General features: G+C 33.1%; 11 protein-coding genes across 11 annotated transcripts; 4 read left to right on the top strand and 7 right to left on the bottom strand.

Moving 5' to 3' along the window:
* Window positions 1-681: 681 nt before the first annotated feature.
* On the top strand, window positions 682-1,638 carry ATG3 (Atg3p; the record flags this gene model as incomplete). The annotated part of the gene is made up of 1 exon (XM_001645170.1): window positions 682-1,638. The coding sequence occupies one exon, from the start codon at window positions 682-684 to the stop codon at window positions 1,636-1,638; it is 957 nt and encodes a 318-aa protein (XP_001645220.1).
* A 633-nt stretch (window positions 1,639-2,271) lies between these two features.
* Window positions 2,272-3,651, bottom strand: Kpol_1060p19 (uncharacterized protein; the record flags this gene model as incomplete). Its single annotated transcript, XM_001645171.1, has 1 exon — window positions 2,272-3,651. The coding sequence occupies one exon, from the start codon at window positions 3,649-3,651 to the stop codon at window positions 2,272-2,274; it is 1,380 nt and encodes a 459-aa protein (XP_001645221.1).
* Window positions 3,652-6,441: 2,790 nt separating this feature from the next.
* On the bottom strand, window positions 6,442-6,915 carry Kpol_1060p20 (uncharacterized protein; the record flags this gene model as incomplete). Its single annotated transcript, XM_001645172.1, has 1 exon — window positions 6,442-6,915. One exon carries the CDS (start codon window positions 6,913-6,915, stop codon window positions 6,442-6,444), a length of 474 nt encoding a protein of 157 aa, XP_001645222.1.
* Window positions 6,916-10,081: 3,166 nt separating this feature from the next.
* On the bottom strand, window positions 10,082-10,384 carry Kpol_1060p21 (60S ribosomal protein eL36; the record flags this gene model as incomplete). Its single annotated transcript, XM_001645173.1, has 1 exon — window positions 10,082-10,384. The coding sequence occupies one exon, from the start codon at window positions 10,382-10,384 to the stop codon at window positions 10,082-10,084; it is 303 nt and encodes a 100-aa protein (XP_001645223.1).
* A 581-nt stretch (window positions 10,385-10,965) lies between these two features.
* On the bottom strand, window positions 10,966-11,736 carry MRPL24 (mitochondrial 54S ribosomal protein bL28m; the record flags this gene model as incomplete). The annotated part of the gene is made up of 1 exon (XM_001645174.1): window positions 10,966-11,736. One exon carries the CDS (start codon window positions 11,734-11,736, stop codon window positions 10,966-10,968), a length of 771 nt encoding a protein of 256 aa, XP_001645224.1.
* A 1,090-nt stretch (window positions 11,737-12,826) lies between these two features.
* On the top strand, window positions 12,827-16,669 carry Kpol_1060p23 (uncharacterized protein; the record flags this gene model as incomplete). The annotated part of the gene is made up of 1 exon (XM_001645175.1): window positions 12,827-16,669. The coding sequence occupies one exon, from the start codon at window positions 12,827-12,829 to the stop codon at window positions 16,667-16,669; it is 3,843 nt and encodes a 1,280-aa protein (XP_001645225.1).
* A 192-nt stretch (window positions 16,670-16,861) lies between these two features.
* On the bottom strand, window positions 16,862-18,322 carry Kpol_1060p24 (uncharacterized protein; the record flags this gene model as incomplete). Its single annotated transcript, XM_001645176.1, has 1 exon — window positions 16,862-18,322. The coding sequence occupies one exon, from the start codon at window positions 18,320-18,322 to the stop codon at window positions 16,862-16,864; it is 1,461 nt and encodes a 486-aa protein (XP_001645226.1).
* Window positions 18,323-18,935: 613 nt separating this feature from the next.
* RBD2 (putative rhomboid protease RBD2) lies at window positions 18,936-19,787 on the bottom strand (the record flags this gene model as incomplete). Its single annotated transcript, XM_001645177.1, has 1 exon — window positions 18,936-19,787. One exon carries the CDS (start codon window positions 19,785-19,787, stop codon window positions 18,936-18,938), a length of 852 nt encoding a protein of 283 aa, XP_001645227.1.
* A 245-nt stretch (window positions 19,788-20,032) lies between these two features.
* Window positions 20,033-21,418, top strand: Kpol_1060p26 (uncharacterized protein; the record flags this gene model as incomplete). The annotated part of the gene is made up of 1 exon (XM_001645178.1): window positions 20,033-21,418. The coding sequence occupies one exon, from the start codon at window positions 20,033-20,035 to the stop codon at window positions 21,416-21,418; it is 1,386 nt and encodes a 461-aa protein (XP_001645228.1).
* A 177-nt stretch (window positions 21,419-21,595) lies between these two features.
* HUT1 (UDP-galactose transporter HUT1) lies at window positions 21,596-22,624 on the bottom strand (the record flags this gene model as incomplete). The annotated part of the gene is made up of 1 exon (XM_001645179.1): window positions 21,596-22,624. The coding sequence occupies one exon, from the start codon at window positions 22,622-22,624 to the stop codon at window positions 21,596-21,598; it is 1,029 nt and encodes a 342-aa protein (XP_001645229.1).
* A 752-nt stretch (window positions 22,625-23,376) lies between these two features.
* SRP68 (signal recognition particle subunit SRP68) lies at window positions 23,377-25,158 on the top strand (the record flags this gene model as incomplete). The annotated part of the gene is made up of 1 exon (XM_001645180.1): window positions 23,377-25,158. The coding sequence occupies one exon, from the start codon at window positions 23,377-23,379 to the stop codon at window positions 25,156-25,158; it is 1,782 nt and encodes a 593-aa protein (XP_001645230.1).
* Between the last annotated feature and the right edge of the window lie 29 nt (window positions 25,159-25,187).

A 25,187-nucleotide genomic window follows, 5' to 3' on the forward strand; every position in this document is an offset into this window, starting at 1 on the left:
TGGATCTGGTTGAGTCTTGACATGCGTATCATCAACATTCTTCACCTTCATTTTCGACTTCACACTTTCGTCCTTACGTTCTGACCTTCGTTCAACACCTGTAGAAGACCCTTCAACTGCATCACTCCTAGATCCTGACCTCTTACCACCGCCAACCTCTTTCCTCTTCCTAACTGAAGACATTATAATTATAACCCAAAGCTAAAGTCAAAGCGACAAAAACCCAAATCCTGAACCAAATTAAACCAGGAAATAAAATAAAAACAACAAAACAACAACACAGATGCAGATCTACAATCTGCCAATTATCTTACTGTCTGCTTGTACCAATCAGTTACTAAAATATCCCAAAAACCTTCACTCTTTTGAAATATCCAACTACTCATTTGTCTTTAAAGTTCTCAATATTTTAAATTATTTAAAGGCTTCAAAAAAATATTGAACATTTTATATAGACAAAAGAGATGAGATAGATATAAGGAAAGGGAAGGATTCGATTAAGTTTAGGTATTTTTAGTTTAAACTTTTGGTATTACAGGTTAGTGTTGGACTATCATTGCTGTTTGGTTGAGGATTATATCAGCTAATATTTGTTTTGGTGGTATTTGTTTTGTTGTATTGTGTTTTTCTGGGTTATTTGTTGCGTAAAGGACAGGAGTTCTAGTGACTTGAAGGACAAAAATGTTAAGGTCAACTTTGAGTAGTTGGAGGGAGTATCTAACACCAGTTTCGCACAAATCTACATTTTTGAGTAGTGGCCAGATTACTCCAGATGAGTTTGTTCAGGCTGGTGATTATCTTTGCCATATGTTCCCTACTTGGGAATGGAATAAAGCTGGTAACGATGTTCTATTCAGGAATTTTTTGCCTGAGGACAAACAGTTTTTAGTTATGAGGAAAGTTCCTTGTAATGTGAGAGCTAAACAGTTTGTGAATATTGATGACAGTGCTTCTGAAGCGTTTGTTCAAGGGATCAACGACGAAGATGGTTCTATTGAGAACGGCTGGATGATAGGCGGAGGGGAGACTGATCACTTATCGAAACATTCTCTATCTTCTGGTGATGTGACGCCTAGTGGGAATAATACAAAGACTATGGATGAGACTACTCCGGATATTGATGATTTGATGGAAAGTATGGGCATTGAGGATACAGATGATATTATAGATACACCACAGAATACTGATAGAAGGTATTACGATTTATACATCACCTATTCCACTTCTTATAAAGTACCCAAAATGTATATCGTTGGGTTTAATGGTAGTGGTTCCCCTTTGACTCCTGAAGAAATGTTTGAAGATATTGCACCTGATTATAGATCCAAGACTGCTACAATTGAAAAACTGCCATTCTATAAGAATACTATATCTTCAGTTTCGATTCATCCTTGTAAACATGCGAATGTTATGAGGATTTTATTGGATAAAGTATTGGTTGTGAAAAGAAGAAGAAGAGAAGAAATGTCAGAAAATCATAATGAACATAAACCAAATCCAGAAAGTGATGAATGGGAAGACTTACAAAATGATGTAGATGACACTATTAGGGCGGACCAATATTTAATCATATTTTTGAAATTTATAACAAGCGTCACTCCTGGTATAGAACATGATTATACTATGGAAGGGTGGTGATATGATGGAATTGGTCAATTCAAATTAAAATAATATAAAAAGATAGATGTTATTAAGTGTTATTGTATAACAGATTTTTAACCTAGCGATTTATTGTTCCGATGACATTTTGTCTATATGAACCCAAAATTAATAATTAAAAACTATAAGTTGGACAACTGATTAAAATAAAATTCAAATACATTGTTTTTATCATACAATAAAATCATTAAAAAGTAACGATTAGACAATGAGAATATGAGAGTTCTGGGATTATTTGAATTTGTTCATTCGTTGTAATAGTTTCATATGTTATTTTGATTTTTAAAATTAAATTGTTGAAATACATTTTTATATAGTTTATTAAAAACTACTATTTTTGCATATCTTAGTATTCATCACTATTTAAGTACTATAATAACTATAATTCATTTTAATAGCACGACATAATTCATAGAATCAACCAGGAGATGTCGAAACAAGAAATACATATATATACGATCACTAGACGTGAATCTTGTAGGAAATATGTATTCCAAATGAATTTTGATTAAAGAGTCCTTAAAGTATGTAAATAGTTTATCTAAATTGTATGAATGCATTATATATAATATTTTTCATTAAATATTGAATGAACTAGGTAATAGAATATCTCTATACAATGCTAGTTGCATTGCCGATTGGTAAAGATGATAAAGATACCCTGCTGTTAGAGTTATTGTTTCTAATTGTAGTGCTTGGAGATCCGAATGATTTATTTATAAATTTTGTAACTTGTGGAGCAGAGTTGATGGGTACTAAATTTTCTTTATCTTCTTCACTTCCTATTATCCTTTTCCTTGTATCTTGTTCCATTTCCTGATGGACACTATTATTATTTGATAAGCTATTTACACTTAATGTACTACCACAATCACTTCCAGTTTTAAATTGATTAAATGTGTACATTTGAGGAGTAATTGGAGATGATTGCTCAGCACCAGCAGTTGAAAAGAGGCTATTATCAGAGTGCATACTAGTGTTGCGTAATGGAGTGTAACCTTGAGAGGAATATAAAGAAGATGGTGATGAAGTATTATCGAAATAACGACCACCAACTGTAGTAGTTGACATATTGCTTCTTCTTGACAAATCCATTGCAGAAGCTAGTTCTAATTTCTTTTGTAATTCTGCATGATATTCTTTAACTCTATTAATAAATGGTGAAATACCAGAATGATTTTTGTAGATTTCAAGTAAAGAATTTGGAGCTCTGATAATTGCATTAATAAATATATTTAAAAGTTGTGCTTGATCTGATGAAGATGATGGAGGAATCATTAAAAATGGACCTTGTTCATGATTAGTAAATTTATCAAGAACACCGAATATACCTTGACAAACTTCGAACATTTCGAATTTTAATAGAGGATATTGCCAAGCTGTTAGATCAATTAAGAAACGTTTCAAATTTATTAATTGAATCTTCATTTCTAAATCTTCATCTTCTTCTAAATCTTGTTCGTTAGCGGTAGCGTCACTATCAGTCGAACTTTGAGACTGACGTTTTTCTGACCATTCTTTATTGTGCTCTAGTTGTCTTTTATATAATTCATATTGTATCAAACAATTTTCATCGACATTTAGAACATAATCGTTAATCATTGGTTCATAAATATCCCAAGATAAAGTGTCCAATATATGTCTTTCCATTTGAATAAACATTGATTCATCGAAAACATCTGAACCTCCGCAGTAGTGTACTAATTCAGAAAGGCGAGGGATACGAGCTCTTGGATTAGGACCATAAAATCTTCCACCAGTTGGAACTGATACGTTATTGATAATATGGTTACAACCACCCCAAGTTTTAGCGGCTAACCATAAGCAGGTAGCAACTACAAGTTTGGCTTGGTCTTTTAATACCACTCTCTTAGAACAATAACGGTCATATAGTCTTACTGAATGGTAAAAGACACCATCTGTTACTCTTGACATTACTGATAACTCGAATAGGAACGTTACTATAGTGGATCTAGTTTGAAATGGATTCATTTCTGGTTGTTGGTCGATTAATTTTGCATCTGGTTTGAATTTTGAAGATAATTCTAAAGCATTTGCAGAGATATCATGATGATATTCTTGTATTGTCTCATAATGTGATAATAGTTCAGCATTGGATAACTCAATTGGGTAGTAAGTTTGGTTTAGCTTTTACTATTAAGCCTGCAGGAATATTTGATGACATTGTAAAATTTAGGGAATGTTGTTATAATAAAGGATTGGAAAAGCCAGTAATGAATTATGAAATTGCAATTGTAATGAGTGTGAAACTTGATTAAAATTGTGATTAAGCAAAGGAAGATATAATGAATGGATAGCGATATCTAATGCAAAAATTAAAATTTATAAAATAGAATGAGAATGAAATAAATTGAAGAGAATAAATTAGCGAATTAAATGATAGCCCGAATGAAAGAAACCCTTTTGGACAGTGAGAGATATGGCACTTTTAGATTATAATTAAAGTTGTTATTAATAATATTATTATAGATGGTACCAACACTGAATATAGCCGTTCTCCATTAGTGATCTCTAATATGAATAACTACTAATGAATAATAATTGAATCAGGTTTATATATATAAAGAATAGCTAAGGCATCAATTACAGGAATCAGAATATTATGATAAATATATATATATATTTCAGAATAAAATTTCAATAATCTTTTCCAGTATTAAGTTACAACTATCTTGTCTGTCACGAAATTTCAATATATTAAGAGAGAGAGAGTAAGAATTATAACTCTAACTAGTTAAAACAAAAAAAAGAATGAACCAAAAACATAAAACGTATGTGTACAATGAGAAATTGAGTAGAAAGACGACACATGAATAGATTAGATACAATAGCAATTGGTTGATCTAATATCACGAATCCAAAAAGGGTTCTCACTTCAATCTTAACCCAAAGTATAAAAAATAATTCGTAGTCGTTTCAGCAAGTTAGAGACAGTTAGATATTTACTTAGTTGACCTTGAACAAATGCAGAGACGACAACAGGTTAATTCGTGAAGATGCATTAGATAAACGTCCCAGGTATTACGATATTAGTTAACCCAAAATTCGAATACCAATGTATATATGATATCGAAATATTTTAACCGGTTGTAGCAAAGAAACGCCAAAAAGAATACACAAGACTATATGTAAAGGGTAAGAATCGATTGGAATTAAGAAAAAAAAATTCAGGCGTTCTGAATAATATTAGCAATGCAAAATAAAATTCACATAAACCAAGAACTACGACTAGAGAGAGATACCCAAAAATAATAAAATAAAAAAAGACGTTGTAACCCCATATAGTAAAAATTAGACCAAATCGAAGTATAACCAGAACAACAAATATAATATGTTTCCCTCGTTCTTGAAATTGAGTTGGGAAGGACGTTTCTTCAGTACATGAGAGCACACTTAGCACAGTCGATTCGAAAAAAATAAATAGATTAGATATATAGATGTATAGATGAGTTTTTGACGAGCAGTAAACTTAATTAAAACACGAATATAAGATACATATTCCTATCAAATTACCTAGTTCTAATGGATATCAACAGCAACTACAACCGCAACAATCAGTAGTAAGTTTGTTTGTTTGTTTTTTTCGTTGTCGTAATTTGTTTAACATAGTTCTGCAATAGACTAAATTCTTTGGGTTCTTGCAATTATTTACTATTACTACAGCTTGGATTGAATAAGTTACCTATTGTCTCATCTTGTCTTGTCCTTACTATGCCTATGCCTATGCCTATTCCAATGCCTATGCATTTGTCTTTGTCTTTGTCCTCTGTCGCCAAAAAATAAATTCGATTCGAAATGAAAAAAAAAGTTTTTTGGCGGTAGCGATGCGAAGTGGTTCTGGTTGGCGCTGGGATGTGTATGGTTTGCCCTATTTGGGTAAGTGTATTTCGAGAATTTTCCTAATTCGGGTAAACGGCAGTCGCGTTTATACCAGATCTGGAAATTTACATATTTACATCAAGACAGCTGGCGGTGGAAAATGTAAGAACAAGAAAGCTGTTTGACCTTTGATCATGATAGAAATCATGATCCTACCTAGTGTATTTTAATGGGATCAAGAGTATCTATCGATCACGTATGATTTATAAGAGATTGGGTGCGTTGAGGTATGGGTGGGCTCTTGTTTATTTAGTCCATATAGACAAGAAGAATTCAAGAAATGGTATATTGATTTGGACTTGATTCTAAATTTTACCATATGGGCAGATTGGATTCGATTCGAATCGATCGGATTGGATTGGATTAAATTAGGATGAATTGAATAATTGATTGAGGCTGAGATGCATTGACAATATTGTATTGGATGATATGAAGTTTATGCTTATAAAAGATATGATGAGTATATAGGTTTTGAATTAAAAATTGGTGTTAATTTGATTTGTATATACGTATTAAGGGCAATTTTGATCGTAATAATTGCTATAGAAAGAAAAGGGAGGGAGCTGGCATCTTGTTTAATTAGAGATGTAAAATTACATTCTTTAACCATCACTCTCACTCTTGCTATGGGGTGTCTCTGTGTAATATTATGTTTTTTTTATTATTAGAAATGTCAATTTAAAGGAAAAATTGATGTTTAACTTAAACTCTTGAATGTATCATTAGTATAGTCCAGATTACATTTAAGGCAAACGACTAGCAAATATATTTTTGATTGCTATTGTTAGTTTCAAAATTATCTTTTTTTTTTTAATTTTTTGATGAGTTACTTTACTTGTGCCTCCTCAATTGGTTTTAATTTCCAGGTAGTGAAATTATGCCCTACACTTTCGAAAGCCAGACTCTATAATTACGTTGGGCTGAATTGATGTATTCGGAGGTATCAATGCTATCGTGTAATCCCAACTCATAACGTGGTACAACAGAGCTCTTATCATTATATGAGCTGTAGGTATAGTTATAGTTATAATCTGATTTCATCACCATCATCGGCAGTTCTAAATCATGCTCCAATTCAAATATTTCATCATTAATTTTAGAAACTGGCGTCACAATATTATTAACTCCTTTCGTAGCTTGAGTTTCATTGTTCTTGTCCCCACTGTCGCTGGCACCAGCACCAGCACTAGCACTAGCACTAGCATTAGCAGTATAATTGGGCTTAGTGTTTTGTAACATATTGGGATGTTTTAATAATGGAGAAATTATGCAATCAGGTAATTCCTCTAAATAAACGTCGTTTGTTACAGAGAAATAAAATAGGTCATCATCATTTGGTTTCTCTAGTCTTGACATAATCGATTCTTGTGTATCAATCAAATCTCAAAACGATTAAGGAAAAGAAAAACTTATATGATGAAAATATTGTGATAAGCCTCTTTGTTTGTATTAAATGTCAACAGAGACTAAATTTAGTTTGGTTATATACTCTTACGTATAGATAGAAATGGTTTATATTTCATACAAGATTATAATACAATACAACACAACATAATATAAGATAATTCAAAAATCAAGCAAGAATGAAAAAACAATCAACGACAAGATAAGCTCGATTCAGACAGATACTTCAAACCAAAAGCACATCTTTATATATACTATTTCGATAGACTTGAAAACTAAACTAAAATTAAGAGGTTATCATTGTCATCTATTCTTATCCAAGTTTAATCATAGAAAGACTCATAATTGCAAATTTAGTTTACTCATTAACTTTTTTGTAACTTCAATACATAAAAATTACAACAAAAAAAATGGATAGTATGATACTGTATCGTATCTTAACGTGGATGTCATACATAGATACAGTCACTCACACACACATTTCATACACTGAGAAGAGTAATATTAATATTAATATTATCGAAATCATGCAAAATACATAAACACAGGTGGTAATAATTACCCATTACAGTTGAAACAAGAAGAGTGCCCCACCACCATAACAACATGTATTTTCATTTTGGCAATTACAAGCACACTTTTGATGGTAGTTAGATATCACCAACCATTCGACAGAATTACAAGTGTGCAGCAACAACGATAGTTGGAAAGAAAAAATTTTCATTACTTGATTAGTTTGAATCAAATAGAATAAGATAGATAGAAATGAAACGAAATCAGTTAGAATTGTCTATATAGATAGGGCTTGAGTCCCCAGTTTAGTACTCCAACTCATCTTTAAAAGAATCAACACAATCAATCATCCGACTCTTGCTTGATAGTGTAATTTAGAATAAAATGAAATGTAATTAAATGTAATAATCTCAATCCACCCAAACTCAAGTCCAACCCAACCGAGCCAGAGGTGAGAAGATGGAGGATGATGGATGGGTGGGTGAATTAAAAAAAATCCATGAGTGCGATAAGAGTGATATGTTAAATTGCGTTGAATAAGCGATGTCCTTATCCTCTTGGGTAATTCCCATGTGTCAAGCAAAGTTCAAGAAGCAAGGTCGTTGTTGTAATACCGTTTGGTTTCTGGTTACTTTTAATCTCAATAACTCGTACTTTCTTTCTCTTGTGATTGCTGCATAAAACAAATGAAATTACAAGAGCCCTCTCTCTCTCTCTGTATTTCGACAAAATGGGAAGTAAGAAGTATGAAACAGACAAAACATATATATAAACACACATTTTTGGTGTCATGAGCACCCGTTTGCTTATTAGGTCTTGGTATCATTTGAAAGGCATGAGTCAAATACGAAATAATCACTCGTGGCAACACGATTGAAATGAAAAGTTGATTTAACGATTATATTGTATAAACCTCTAATTCAAGAGCACGCAATTTTGTATTAATGGGCATGTAAGTATGGAGAGAGGGAGGTACATATATGGTTTTAGTTACTCTTGTAAATTTAGACGTAATTGGAGTGATATCTTAAGTTCTTTACTCTATCCGTTCTAAATGGATTGATGTTGCCATCTGTGTGTGAGTGTGTGTGTGTTTTATTTATTTATTTATTGATAATTTACTTGAATGAAATGCAGTAGATGGGACTTGGGTTTTATTTTATTGTGTGATTCTTCTCTTGCACTTGTTATTTCGAATAAAGGTTTCTTTTCATCATGCTTTTTATTTCTGACCAGATTTGTCAAGGAAAGCCCGTTTCTTGTTTAGACAAAGTGATGATTTTATTTGTAAGTGTATGTCTCCACTCTAATGGATGGATAATGCAAAATTTATTCAGTTCACGTTTTTTCTTGGTCAAGTAACCCCACAAGCACAAGAACCATTACAATTTCATGCTTCGGGTGTATATTTGCAAATTCGAAAGCTGAGCTTCATGTGGATTAAATTTTTGTCTGCAACAAGAACGAGGTAAAGCCCTGTAATTCAAAATGGTCTACTACGAATATTAATCAATCAACGGTTATGTACCTTTGTGATCTTATAAAAATGTGTTTTATTTTTACAACAGTTTATTAATAACGCTAATGCACGTTTTTTTACTTCAGACCCCAGTAACTATTCCATTCTACATATATTTGGAATTCTTTACTCAGGAGATTCTACATCAGGTTTTGCATCTGGGAGTTCGGATCAAAAACGTGACAGCACATGCCTTGCTAGAACAATACACAGGAGTTAACGTTAAAAATTGGGCTGAACCGCTGTTCATTCGTTCTTACTCCCTCATTCTGACATTGGCAACTATCTCAAGAAACTAAATATTATATTATATCTAAATTTAATTAAATTCAATTACATTCAATCAAATTCTGTAAAGATGTTAGTAAAGGATACCGAATAAAAGGCACAATAAAATTAGTACCCCCAGCATTGATAAACTTTACCGTCTGTGTACCCCATATTGGTAAGGTTCAACAAACATTGATCTAAGATCAACCGCGAGCACGACAATCATAACAGTGGTATTCTGCTATGACCGTACACAATTTAATATTCTAAATAAATAAAACATAAATAGTATAGACATCCACCGGTACAAAGACCAGAACGTTTCGTGACTCTGGGTGTCTATATAAAAGACATTGTTGGAGATTTTAGAACAAGAAAAAAAATAAAAACTGAAACAAGAACTAAAAAGTATTATTAAACCTTACTTCTTTGATTAAAAATATATCTTCTCTTTATATACCAATTGGAGAATCGAAAGATTTCGAAAGTAAATGAAAAAAATTTTCGTTGAGTTGTCTAAGATTGTCCGGGTAACTGGAGATGAAAGGTTTGGACAGGGCTATCCATTCCACCATACTAAAGTAACAATGTAATTAGGTCTTAATATATCTTCATTTACAGCTTATAGTATGGTATAGTATGGTATAGATGATAATATGCAGCCAAGTGTCACAATATTAGTTGTATATTATTAATAAATATTATATAGAAAGGGTAGATTTGGCCTTATTGCAGCTGTTGGTATTCTATAAAAATTGTATATATTACTATAAAATGTTCTTATGGAGGGGAGGGGAGGTTTGGGAGTGGATTGGTTTAATGACGACGGGAAGCGGTGATGATGTTGTTCATTTCTTCAACCTTAGCCTTAGCTCTACCGAAAGAACCTAATCTCTTCTTGGCGACCTTTCTGGCTCTTTTTTCACCGACGTTTCTGATAACATCCATCAATCTTCTTTCGTATGGGGCTAAACCAGCGATTTCTCTGACTAAAGAACGAACAAATTTAGTTCTGTTAGAGGCAGCACCTTTCTTATAAGAAATCTTTGGAGCTGGGGTCATGGAAGTGACCTTCTTACCCTTGTTCAAACCTACAGCAATTCCAGTTTTAGCGGCCATTGTGATGTCGATGTGTATGCTACTTTACTTAACCTTTAGTCAAAGGATAACACCAATAAAACCTCTTGGTTATAAGTAAAACTTACAAGATTTTTATTTTTATATATGATGTGCTTTTCCAATTTCTTTGATATTGATATTAATTAGAAAATTTGTATGTGTTCGTGTTTGGTGATGTGTATTTTTGCAGATACATGGATCTAGCATATACATATATACATTGCTAGTATAAGAATATGTGATATGAACTTAGATATATACTTATATACATGGGGACAATGTCTCATAGGGCTTTCATATTAGTGGTTCTCTTGTTTTTAAGAACTTCAAAATAACATTTAAAGGTACAAATAAGGGGAATTGGTGGGGGGAGGAAGAAGGGCGGTTGAGACGAAGTTGGATCATAACAACGTAAAAATAGTATTGTATTAAAGTGAATAAGGATTTAAATTTATAATTCGAGTATGTACAAGTATCGACCAATGCAATATTTACGCTAGGATCTAAAATAACCAGGTGCTAATGTCTCTCTCTCTGTCCCTTAATACATTGATATGTAGTTCTTTGTTTTCTTGCCTGTTTTAAACGGTGACTTTTGAAAGATCAAACTTATATGCTGAAAGTTTTGAAATTATTTCGTTGACTGAATTGCCTTTGTGGTCTTCCATAAACGTTTTGAAATTTAGAGTTATACCGTCTGGTCTTTTTTCGAACTTCTCTAATGGATACAAATACTGTAATAACTTTCTTTTGCCTACTGTGATCTTTAATGTTTTACCATTAAAATCTTCGCTGAAGAAGACCTTTATCTTTTTACCATTTCTCTCTATCACTTCAGCATCCTTATGTATAGGATTATTCTTCAGTTCTATTCCTTTTAGAACAGCATAACGTAATTTCCAGCCAGTAGGTCCCAATTCTTTGATTCTTGCGGATTTTTCTTTAATTAAATAGTTATCAAGACCACCTTCTTTAGAAATTGTTCTCAATACTTTTGTAGTCATCTTCAAAGACACTTTTTTATTCAATGTTTCACTCCATAGAGCTTTTTTAACAATATTCGGCAACCAAGTTCTTCTAGTCTTGTGTTTACTTTCAGATATAGTATTCCCATGTTGAATAAAAGAACCACCATAGAGACCAGTATTACTTTGTTTAAAAATCTTGGACTCACCATACTTGTAATCTGGGACATCTGGTTTCTTAGCAGGAATGTAATGAGGTTTTGCATCACCAACCTTATAATCTGGTTTTCTAGCAACTCTTCTACTTTCAATTAATCTCCATTCTTTGCATGCCTTAAGACCAGAGGAAAAGCATCTCTTGAAATTAACAATTCCGTGATTCATCATCACCTATCGATATTACCCTCTTGTGTCCACTAGTTCAATTGAAGAAGAATATAAAATGTTCAAATCAAAGGTGTATGTATGGTCTTCTTAAATCTTATCCTTTCATGGTTTAATATCGAGAAAGGTCGAATTTTGCCAATAATTTTTCAGTTAGTATGGATATTGGTGTTCGTGTATGGTGCTTAATTGCTTTGTTTATTGAGACGCTATTTACTCATATAGTGGAGGATAATGGCCTGCATGAACTAGATTTTTTGCTTCTAACCGTATTATCTTAATATATATATGTGGATATATGAAAGTTTGTGTGCTTACACCTATTTAATTTTACTTCAGTTCACAAGATAGAGAGTATATAGCATACATAAACTAGGGCGTTATTAGTGATCATTCTGACACTGAAGGTGTGATATTCACGTGATATATATTTTAGAACATATATCACGTGAGTAATGTTTGGCTTGAGATATATATATATATATATGTATACAGTCTTTATTTAAAACATTTTGACCTGAGACAGAGTTTATATATCTTCATTTCTTGACGAACTATTGAATTGAGTTGTAATTGAATTTTAATATATCCCAATACTTCAGCAAAACCACTTCAAATATATTTTTTTATGTTTAGTCCCAACTGGGACCTATAAAATATAACTTTCTGATAAACTAATAAACTCAAGAAAATATTAATCTTGGCAGACCTCCCTTCCAAACATACAACTAAATAATATAGTCACCAACTATATCACAGGTTCACATAGCTAACCATCCTCCTTTGTAGCTCTCTCTATTTTTATGTACCTAATTACAGACATACCCGATCTCATCTCAAGCTCATCGGATATCAAATTTGAAAAGTTACACACATACTTCCACATATAATCCAAAGCATAAGAAAGCAACCGCTGAATAGACATAAGAGATATAGCAGCTAGTCTAATACAGGAGCAACGCAACATTAAGTACTCTAGTCAAGTCATAAGTCGATGGCTGGATTGTCAATACTAGGAACTTCAAAGCTATCGTTTTGTCCTTATTGTTATTAAAATAATAGTCAGTAAACTAGCAATAGACTTAATAATAATATGGTTGTCAAACCTTCGAATAGTTTGATCAAACAACATAAGTGGCTGAAAAATGAGGAATCTTCATTGGGAGATGCCCAAGTGGCTATGGATATAGTCAATGGCTCCAGTACTGTTAAGACTGATATCAGTGAATCATTTCTGAATAAGGTTAACAATACTGGTCAAATTATTACAGCCAGTCAAAGTACATCTATAAGCAATAAAGAAGAGGATGAAGAACCTTCCAAAGATGGAGACTCCCAAATTATGCAATTACAAGATGTGATACACATTCAAGGCAATATGATAAAGATTTTAAACAAGAAATGTCAATTAACAGGTAATAGGTGTGATATTTTGAGTTCTACGAAATTATCGCAGATAGAAAAAGATCAACAGATAAATAGCATTTTGTGTGAACTTAATTCTGTAAGTGAAGAATTAAGGTTAATGGAAGTAACTTTACTCAAGATATCGAAATCGTGCATATCGGAAGACTTAAATGAAGGAGCCAGCCTCCCCAATTTGAAAAACCAAATTCATAATGAACCAAATAACACAAATAACCAAGAACGTATAGATTATAATAATTTATTAGACAAAACTAATGATATTCCTTCAATTGATCTAACATCTTTTGATGACCAAAAATCAAAACATAACGTACTGCCAAATGTATTAGAGAAAGAAATAATCTCAAATAGGGAAGAAATTGAATATAATGAAGAAATAAACTTAATTGATCATAACTCTGACGAATTCAAAGAAATACCGACAACTATTGAAAGACGTTTAAGGGAAAAGAAACAGATCAACTATAAAATTCCTGAAAAAGATGACCATTTCGAATATGGCATGGGTGCAAGACCAAATCCAAATTATGATGAATCGGTGGAGATAACAATGGATGCTGAGTTTGATGATAATTCTAGTTATTTAAATACCAGGGATTATGGTAGTGATGGCAATATGAATCAAAGCGATATTGATTTTGTAGTGAGTGATACATTTCAACAAACACAGGACGCAGATTATTATGGCAGCGATGAGGAAGTAGTAGATGCATCTGATGCAGATGTAGGTGAATCTATTATATTTAGTCATCACAAATCTATGGAAATGCAAGTAATTCTGTCATCGCCAATAAAAGAAGATCGGATTGAAACAAAGGAATCACAACAAATAAAAAATTTAGCACCCACGAATTATGATACAATTGAAAACGATCCAATTATAGAGGATACTAATAAGTCAACTCTCTTCTATAGCACAATGACCCAACTTTCTGATGTTGAGGTTGTTAATAGTGATGATAACTCCAAATCTACTAAAAATTATGAAGTAGAACTTGATGAAAACCTACTATCTGATGATTCTGATTTTGATTTAGAAAGAGAGAATTTAACTCAACATTCTACAATGAAAGATGTAGATGATGAGCTAAAGATAATCTCGGAAAAACCAATTGAAAGTGAGGTCATTGAATTACAGGAAGAACCGATAATTCAGCAATTTCACATTCCTTCTCATGCAACTGTACCTGGTAAAGCTAAAGACTATAACTGGACAGAAGAATTATACTACAGATTGCATAATACATTCAGAATACAGAGTTTTAGACAGAACCAATTAGAAGCAATTAATGCAACCTTAAGCGGTCGTGATGTTTTCGTATTGATGCCTACTGGTGGTGGTAAGTCGTTGTGTTACCAATTACCAGCCATTGTTAAATCAGGTACAACTAGTGGTACAACTATTGTAATTTCCCCATTGATCTCTTTAATGCAAGATCAGGTAGAACATTTGCTGGATAAGAATATAAAGGCCTGTATGATTAGTTCAAAAAGTACAGCAGCACAAAGAAAAGAAACATTTAACTTATTTGTGAATGGATTATTAGATTTGGTTTATATTTCACCAGAAATGATCAGTGCATCTCAGCAATGTAAAAGGGCCATTAATAAGTTATATTCCAGCTCGAAACTTTCAAGAATTGTTGTCGACGAAGCTCATTGTGTCTCAAACTGGGGTCATGATTTTAGGCCAGATTATAAGTCATTAAGTTTCTTTAAACGAGAATATCCAAATATACCTCTGGTAGCTTTGACAGCAACTGCCAGTGAACAAGTTCGAATGGATATTATTGCCAATTTGGAAATGCATAACCCTCTTACATTGAAACAAAGTTTTAATAGAACAAACTTAAATTATCAAGTCAAGGCAAAATCAAAGGAAACAATAAATGAAATATGTACCCTACTAAAAGGAAGGTTCAAAAATCAATCAGGAATCATTTACTGTCACTCAAAAAACTCCTGTGAACAAGTAGCTGAACAGATTTCTCAGCACAAGATCAGATGCGCATTTTATCATGCTGGGATAGATCCAGCTGAGAGACTACAAATTCAGAAAGCTTGGCAAAAGAATCAAATACAAGTCATATGTGCCACAGTTGCATTTGGAATGGGAATTGATAAACCAGATGTTAGATATGTATTCCATTATACGGTTCCGAGAACCTTGGAAGGGTATTATCAGGAAACAGGGAGAGCAGGAAGGGATGGTTTATATTCATATTGTATTTGTTATTTTTCTTTTAAAGATGTTAGAACACTTCAAACAATGATCCAAAAGGATAAAAACCTTGATAGAATAAATAAACAAAAGCATCTGGAAAAGCTTCAGCAAGTTGCCTCATACTGTGATAATGTCACAGATTGTAGAAGACATCAAATCTTAAAATATTTCAATGAAGATTTTGATCCGTCTCTCTGTGAAAAGAATTGTGACAATTGTAAGAATTCAGGTTCAACATATATGGAGGAAAGGGAGATTACTGAAGAGGCAATTGCAATTGTCAAGCTAGTTAAATATTTGAAAAATGATAAGGTTACAAGATTATATTGCCAAGATATTTTTAAAGGATCTAGAAATGCAAAAATTGTTCAACTTGGCCATGATAGATTGGAAACACATGGATTAGGTAAGGCATTCTCAAAATCTGATTTAGAGAGGATATTTTCACAGTTGATCACTTTAAGAATATTACAAGAGTATGCTGTAGTGAATGGGTCTGGATTTTCTTCTTCTTACGTCACAATTGGATCAAATTCAAGATTAGTCGAACAAGGTAAAATGAAAGTGAAAATGAAATTCACAGTCCAAAATCCTTCTTCCAATCCTTCTTCCAATCCTTCTTCAAGAGACAAAAGTATAACAAATTTTAGTAGCATGATTTCTGAAAGAAGTAATAAAACCTCTTCATTTACATCGACTAATTTAAGTCCAAACAATTCAAATGTAGGTGTCAACTATCCCATTGTACTCCAAGATAATTCCAGCTTACAGTCTACTCAAGAATTAAGCCATATAACTGTATCTTATGAGTCATTAAGAGCTGTATCTATGTCACTAGGAAATAGAATGAACCCGCCGATAACGAACTACCTTCCTGATGTTCTAATTAAAAAAATAGCGATGGCCTTGCCAGAAACAGAGGATGAATTTATAAGTATTGTGGGAAATTTCAGTAACCACACTAGAAAGTATAAATATTTTAAAGATACCATGACAAATCTAAGATTGCAAAGAAATCAAATCAAAAAAGATAATAAGGTTTCAAATTCATTTCAACCATCGGGAGAATCTTATCCAATTAATGACCAGAATTCGGTCGATGAAACCCAATTTAAACCTTCTTCAAGAGAACATAAAAATAATTTAGAGATTATCCAAAAAATCAGAGATAGTCAGAAGGTTAAAAATATATTTGATGGGGATGTAATTAAACAGAAGAAATCATCACAGAAACGTGCATATAGGAAACCTAAACGTTCCTACAGAAAGAGAAAACGATTTTAGCCGTACATCGATTCATTAATTAACTTACATACCTAAATATCGATTTAGCATTAAATTATTCGCATTTTTATAAACTACAGAAATTCATAGCATAGATTTAACATTTTTATAACGTCTAACATTTATCAATCTAATGTCTAAGATAGAATCGCGTTATATATACGATTTAATATCAACCCTACCAAATTATGTTCAAACAACAGCTCTAACGTTTTGAAACTTTTTACCACTTACACACCCAAACCAATCACCTCCATGAGGTCTCCATGCAATATTATTAATCTCTTGTTGTCTATTAGAATAACACATGGCTGGGACATCAAGTACATTTTGAACGTTGGATTGATTCCATTGTGATACAGGCGCATTTATTTGTTGACCAGATATTGGACCATCATTGGCATTAACTTTATTTTCATTTGCAGATAGAGAAGTTGGTGAAAGCCATTCGTTCAAATCCCAGTATAGCACTTGACAATCGTCACCGCATGAAAGTAGTACGTTTGATTTTTTAGGATGCCATTTAATTTGGTTAACAGCAGCTGAATGACCTTCTAATGTCAATACTGGAGAGCCAGGGTTTCTCATATCCAAGATTAAGATTGACTTAGAATCTAAGGCAAATGTTGCCATAACATTAGGATCACTAGGAGAAGGTTGTAAACGTAACAATGCACTTGGTGATTTTTCATTATCAGTTAGCGTATCGGAACCATTTTGATCTGAATTTGATTCATAAATGATTGTACTATGAGCTAATGATCTTAAATCGAAGACTCTTACACTACCATCACCACCACAACTTGCAAATAATTGAGTTGAATGTGCTAAAAATTTTACGTCAAACACTTCACTATCATGGGCAATTAACTGAGTTCTAACATAATTACTACTTTGTAAATCCCAGACAATACAAGTTGTATCTATTGAACTTGAGATTAACAAATTCGTATCTATTGGATTCCAATGGAAGGAAGTTACAGGAGGAAATTGTCCCAATATATCACTACTGGATGTAGTGTTTTTTGACAAACTGTGATGTTGATCGTTATATTTACAAAGGGATAGATTAACCTGTTCTGTCAAACTACTGTCTTCTTCATTTAAGGACCATATTCTCAGAGAGTCAGAGCTAGTAGCGAATTTTCTTGGTTGCTGAACAGAAGGTAACCATTGAATATTGCTTACTGGGTATATTATATTATGTTCAGCTACTTTATCCCATGATAACATATCTGAAGAATGGATCACTTGTAACTTGTTTAATGTATCTTCTTTATACGAACCTAAACATACGTTATCATCAGAACTCCAATCTAAGGCATACAGAGGTCTTGGTGATTCGAATTCACAAACTGCAGAGTTTGATGTAGTGCCCATTGAGGTAGGTCCTCTAAATTGATTCAATTGAGAATAACCACCCTGTAACATCGGTTGTGAGTAATTCAATGGAGAATACATTGGTGATCTTGAAGTAGAATAGGTGGAACTTGGAGAATTCAAAGTACCTCCACCTCCACCTCCACTATTAGGTTGAAAAACATTTGAGCCACCAGGAAACTGTTGAGTAGTGAAATAACTATTCTGGTTATTCTGTCTATGGTAGCTACCAAAAGAGATAGAACTACGTTTTTGAGTTCTATATGGATCCATCCTAAATAAAAATAACTAATACTAGCGAGCAAACAGTATATCTAAACAACAATCCTAACCGGTATAACGAAAGTGATCTAATGTAGTCCTATATTCCCAGTTTGTAGTATTGAAGAGATGGTAATAAATAAAATAGAATGAAAAAAAAATATTTATATAAATTGACAGCCAATCCCAATCCCAGTTCCAATTGAACTAATAAAAAAAATTAAAACAAATTAACAATCAATTGAACTATTATATTCCATGTATTAGAATACTTCAACCCATTTCATTTAACCATTTATAACTATCTCTGAAACTATTTCAATGTATTAAGTGTGCTTCTTATAACGAATCCATAATAATTTTTCATAATTTTTCATTATAAGAGCTCCCTATTACCCCTGAGGTGGGATGAAAATAGTATATATAACTCAATGATTTAACATAACAGAGGTCTTATAGGATGTGGGGTGTACATGGAATGATTTAAAATGGTTGATCCAGCAGTCTTGATTGTGATATTGTTGATTGCATTCGTTTTTCCAGGTTGAAATTTGTAAAAGAATCGAATTATATATAGATTAAGATCGAAGTTTTGATTCGAGTCTTATGATTAAAATCGAGGGATTCATGAACTACCAAGAACCCTTCCTTCACCCACGAAATTGTTGGTACTCCCACTGTTATTATTTGTAGTTGTTTCTGCATCATTGTACAATGGTAGGGTTTCCATAATCGAATCAAAAATAGAAGAGTATTCTTCTTGCCTTTGGATTTCCTCTTCTTTGTAGTATTTCAACCAGCTTGGCAAGGAATCGATAATTGTCGATAGCAATTGGTCTAACTTGATTAGTATCCAGCTTGGTGGCATAAATTTTGCAAACCATGTTTCTTTCCATGCCATTGCATAACCTAATAATAATCCAAGCAAATGACCCCAGAAACTTGAGCCTGGAAGTAAAATAGATATTAAAAGTAATAGAAACAATGGTGAGTATTGTGTTGGAATACTCCATTGAGTAGAAAACAACTGGTATCTTGGGTGAACAGTAGACTCTTTCCAACTGAAGTAGGCAATAAGCATAAAGATCAATCCACTTGCACCACCAACAGCAACATTAGGAAACAATACTGATCCAACTAAACAGTAAACCAACCCGCAAACCAGGGAACTGAACATCAATGTAAATAAAGTGTATAAAGTTCCATGTGTCATTTCAAATATGTTCAATGGTATCATCATTGCCATTGAATTAAATAGCAGATGAGCTAAGGATAAATGAACCAAAGGATAAGTCAGTAACCTGTAACATTGAAGACTGAACAACGAACCTGGAGACAATGATAAAAGTAGATTGATTGGATATACAATATTCACCATAAATATCAAAAAGATCACTAGAACAAATAAAGACGTCAAAGTCGCAGGTGGTTTCCCCTCTGGTAATAATAAACCTTTAATAAAATCAGTATTTATCATCTTTACTTCAAAAGAACTAGATTTCAATCACAGCAAACTAAATGTGGGAACGTTATCCTAATTGACCTGAGATTATTAATCTATTGAGCCAATTGCTTGAACGTATCTTGTATACCTTTTTTAGGTTCAGATTCAATCGATCTTGTTATGGTGAATTTTTCGATAATTTTTATAACAAATTTCGATATTTAAAGACATCGATTCGAATTTAACCCAAATCTAAAGGGAAAAGCAGTGGAAAAGAGATGAATATAAGGGCATTCAGGAGTGTCATTGACCGTCAATCATCAGTTTATAGAGGTATAATGACTCAGCCTAGTAGGAATTTCAAAAGAGCCAGAAGAAATGGTCAACGAGAAGATGTTGTTTCAAATGCTATGAATAAACTGTCTCATGTTGAATTATCTGATGAGCAGAAGCAATTGAGATCTAAAGTGATGGGTTTTATTAGAGATAATCTATCTAATTATGATTCTAAGGAGGGTCCGGCTATGTATGTTATTGAAGGTAATGCAGGTACTGGGAAATCAGTGATTTTAAATGCCCTATTTGATGAGATTCAAAAAATTGCCAACACAGGAGAAGATCCAGATGATGTTTTAAATAACACCAGTAATTATTTGGTAGTCAATCATCCTGAGATGTTGAAACTGTATGTCAGGATCAGTAAGAGTTTGAAATACGTGACCAAGTCTTCATTGGAGAGGCCAACATCCTTAATTAATGCCTTGGGTAAAAGTCAAAAAATGGCAGATGTTGTCATTATAGATGAAGCACATTTACTATCTACTTCTAAGGATGCTTTCAAGAGATTTTATGGTCAGAATCAATTAGAAGAATTGATGAAGATATCTAAAGTGTTGGTCCTTGTCTATGATGACAAGCAAGCTTTGAGAATGGGGTCGTATTGGGATGAAAATACTAGGAATGGTTCCAATCTAAAGGCATTCTATGACATGGTTCCTAAGGATAGAAAAGGATGGTACAATTTGAAACAACAATTCAGAGTTACTGCTCCAGATGACGTATTGAATTGGATTCATCAAATTAGTACCGTAGGGGCAATTCCAGAATTCCCAAAGTCATCATTAAAGGATGATTCAAAGGACAATGGGTTTGATTTTAAGATTTGGGACGACTGTGGTGAAATGTATGACGCTTTGAGAGATTTGGATACTAAATATGGACAATGTAGAATGTTGGCAACTTATGATTTCCCTTATAGATTGGATGGGAAGGATTACTATGTTACTTGTGGTGATAGTTTTAAAGTTCGTTGGGATCGTTACACGCCTCGAGAAGTGACTCCATGGAGTGAGAGAGCTGACACTATTGATGAAGTTGGAAGTGTCTATACTATTCAGGGTTTTGATTTGAACTATGCTGGTGTCATTTTGGGTAGGTCTGTGACGTACGATGCTGCTAATGACTGTTTGAAGCTAGACATCGATCTTTATGATGACCATGCTGGTTTCACCAAGAAGAAAAACATCCACGATGTTAAACAAGTAAAAGAAAAAATTATTATGAACAGTATTAATGTTCTTTTGACTAGAGGTGTTAAAGGGCTGTATGTATATGCATGGGATCCTGAGTTGAGAGAAAGGCTCAGAAAATCTCAACAAGTATAAACGAGATTTGGTACACGTTGATAGACTTTTATAAAATTTCTATAAATCATATATAAATGATAGATATGGGTAGTATTTTATATATATATTCATTTTTTTTTTAGGTTTTTTTTTAAAGGAACTTCTTTTTTAATAAAATGATATTGATTTTGCTTTATTTACATAATTGAGATATGATTAGTTTTCCTTCTTATCGGTGGTAACTTTTTCAGCAGTCTTCTTCTTTGCAATGGCTTCCCATGATATACCGGCAAAAACCACGAAGATACCTATCCATTGGAATGGTTTAATTGATTTCCCAAAGACCACGATACTTAAAAGCATCGACACCATCTTTCTTGTGACAGTAATCATAACCAACACAAGAGACCCATAATTCTGCAGTGTAAAGAAGATAAAACATTGGCCAATGGCACCGCAGATAGCGTAAGTGATTAGATACTTTACAATTACTGGATCCAAAGTCATCATTTTCAATGAGTGTTGCCACTGAGATTTATCGATAAACATCAAATAGGAAAGGTTCCAAATGATTATGAACATATTTAATGCAAACATCAAGTGTGCACCAGTAATCAATCTGTCTTTTGAATTTTTGCTATTATTCTTTCTGTTTGATTTCAACATTTTGTCCTGAGTGGCATTGGTTAAGCCGTCCATGAACAGACTTGACAGTAACATGACAAATCCCATTGCACTTGGGTGTTTGTCATTGTCCTTTAACTTGCTACCTTTACTATTACCACCGATGGTGAATATAGTGACACCAATAGTGACAAAAATGGATATCAGTTTCTTTTGTCTTGGAATGGAGGTACCGTATAGCAAAAGATGCACCAACAGAATTGGAATCATCTTACATGATTTAGCCAACATATAAGTCAAATAATCCACATATTGCAAGCTGTAAGCAGCCAATGGTGCGGAAAAACTTTGAGTCAATGAAGTCAATGCCATGTCCCACTTATAATCCCAAATCAACTCAATTGGACTATACTGAGACCCCATCCAGTTCAAGTACAAGTAACCCAAAATCATTGCAGCCAACCCTTGAGCCACAGCAACTACATTGGGACTTTTGAACAAGTCATTTGAGTTTTCCCAAACATTAGTATTCAACGGTTCCTGAACCAATGCCCAAGTTAAAAAACTAACATAGATCCCTACAGCGCAGAAAACCAGCTTCCCAACATTACTTTGACCCATTTCCTACTGCAATTGACACCAAAACGAAGCCTCTCTCGATCTTAAGCCTGCAATATAAATATATATATATATATATATATATAAATATCTTAATGAGTTTCGAAACACTGAAACCTGATTTGAACCCAATTTGAAGCTAGTCAACTACACAAATAAGTTATAAATTCAACAGCAGTGCTTACCCACACCATCAAAGACACAGAACCGATGATCTAGAACACTCCAAGACCAATAACCTTGCTCTTATAAGCAAAACTTCGACAGGTTGTGCTGGTCGATTGGATCAGAAGTTTTGCGATGAGGTCAGATTCGAAATGCGTTTTGTTAAGACGTTTCGACTACGTCACAGCATGACAAGAACAGTTGAGCTGGTCATTTGAAAAGAGAAAGGACATGGGTTTTGGAGAAAGACGGATGATAAATATGAGATTATCTGAATAAATGAACGGTATTGTCAATTATAATCACACAAAACAATATTTTATCTCTTGTGTGTGCGTTTGCGTATGTATAACCTTTATAATTGGGAGAAACCGATGGTTGTCACGTGATTTTGGTGATAATTGGGCCTTTCTGAAAAAATTTTGCAAAATAAAAAAAACGATTTAAAGCTCAAACCAAGCCAAATTTGTCTATAAAAGAAAACGATTAAGGTGTAGGAATTGAGGTTTTGGACGATTGAATTGTGTTTAATTGAGTGGTTCTGTCGATTACAAGGGATCAGTGGTTTTATTAGTTGTGATTTGTTTATTATGGCTGGTGCTTTTTCTGCTGTGGCAGCTACTTATGGTAGCCGAGTCGAACAATTGCTTGAGACTGAGGAGGATTACAAGAGATATCATGATAAATTGAATAAGAAATTGAGGAAGTTGAGACATCAGTTGGGTCTTATTACTAAGGACACTAAGAACTATTCGGCCAAGGAAAAGTATTCTGGTTTGGGGTCTGAGTTTTATGACAATGAGAATAAGCTAATCGCTGTTTTGATGTTGTTGCATATTGAAAGAGATATGTCAATTGTGGAGGCTATTAAATTGAGGTCTTCTAAAAGGGGTAAGTTGAAGAAGAGTGAGAGGAAGTTGTTGACTATTAGATTGAAGAAAGCTGTGGACACTAGCAGTCGTTTGGTTAAGGTTACAAGTAATGAATCATTGTGGATTTCCAGATTGCAATTTTTAATCGTGGAAAAATTGATAAATGTAGAGAATTATATATATGGTAAACACATCAAGACTAAGAATAGTGGCCAAATCACTGCAAATTTATCGTTGGTATTGGTCGCCATTGATTTCTTGTCCAAGAAAGATTTGCTATCAATGGCTGTTTGTGATTATTTGAAGACAAAATATGAATATACTTTGAATCAACACTCTGGAAGTAACTTTAACCAATCTCATTTGGTAAATGTCATGAACAAGGAAGTACAAAAGAACGCTGATGATGAACTGGTCAAGATTTTATTGGCAAATGGATTTAAACAACTGGAAGATGTAGAAATGGCTGAAGAATCTTCATCTGATGAAATTCAATGGCGTAATTTTAATGCTAAGATCAACGATTCTCAAGTGAGCCAGCTGATTTCAGAAGCGCAATCTATGAAAGTTGTATCTGTTAACGATTACGATAATATCTTGTTGAAATGGCAGGATTCATTAAATAGACAAGAGGCTTATATGACATTTAATGAAGGCCATGATGACACTAACGAAAATGATCAGATTGTATTGGCCTATATCAAGTTCCATTCTTTGTTTACTTCTATATCTCGTGACAACCATTTTTTCAATAAATTGATTAAAAGATGGGAAGATATGTCTAAAAAATCAATGTCTTCAAAATTAGTAAAATACAAAGAAATTGAAAGACTAGTGAAAAATTTAATCAAATATTTAGTTGACGTAATGGAATTACCAGGTATCTATTCAGATGAACAACTAATGAATCAATTAGAACTATTGAAATGTTACTATACCTCTCAATTGAATTCACATTGTCTAAGCCGTTTGTATCAAGAAAATGGTAAGTATTTACATGCTTTAGCTCTACATGTGGATTCATTGCAAAAATTAGAACAAGCGCTAATGGAAACTGGTGACTTGAATGAAATTTACATACCCGATCATATATTAGTTGAAGAAAAAGTCAAAGCTCTATACGATTTAATTCAAAAATCATGGAGTAGTATTGTCGGTTTGGCCGAATATGAAAAGAGTCTAAACAAAACCTCAAAAAATAAAAGCAAAACTAACGAATCACTAATAGAAAGAATCGACACTCAACGTATAAAACCAGGAAACGTTGATTTAAATAACTTATTCCCAATGAGACCAATAATTAGACCTGTTGGAAGTAAACCAACATTGTTTGATTTGGGCTTCAACTACATAACATACGAAAACGAAACAAATACAACATCAGAGCAACAGAAATCTATCGAAACTAAATCAGATGCATCATCACAAAATGAAGCGGAACAAGTTTCCTCAATTGAGCAACCAAAGAAACGTAAATTCTTAGGTCTATTTGGACGTTAATTCTGCCTCCATTTCCTAAAATTTGATTC

This window comes from Vanderwaltozyma polyspora, genomic scaffold, assembly GCF_000150035.1.
Source record: "Vanderwaltozyma polyspora DSM 70294 KpolScaffold1060 genomic scaffold, whole genome shotgun sequence".
NCBI lineage: Eukaryota > Fungi > Ascomycota > Saccharomycetes > Saccharomycetales > Saccharomycetaceae > Vanderwaltozyma > Vanderwaltozyma polyspora.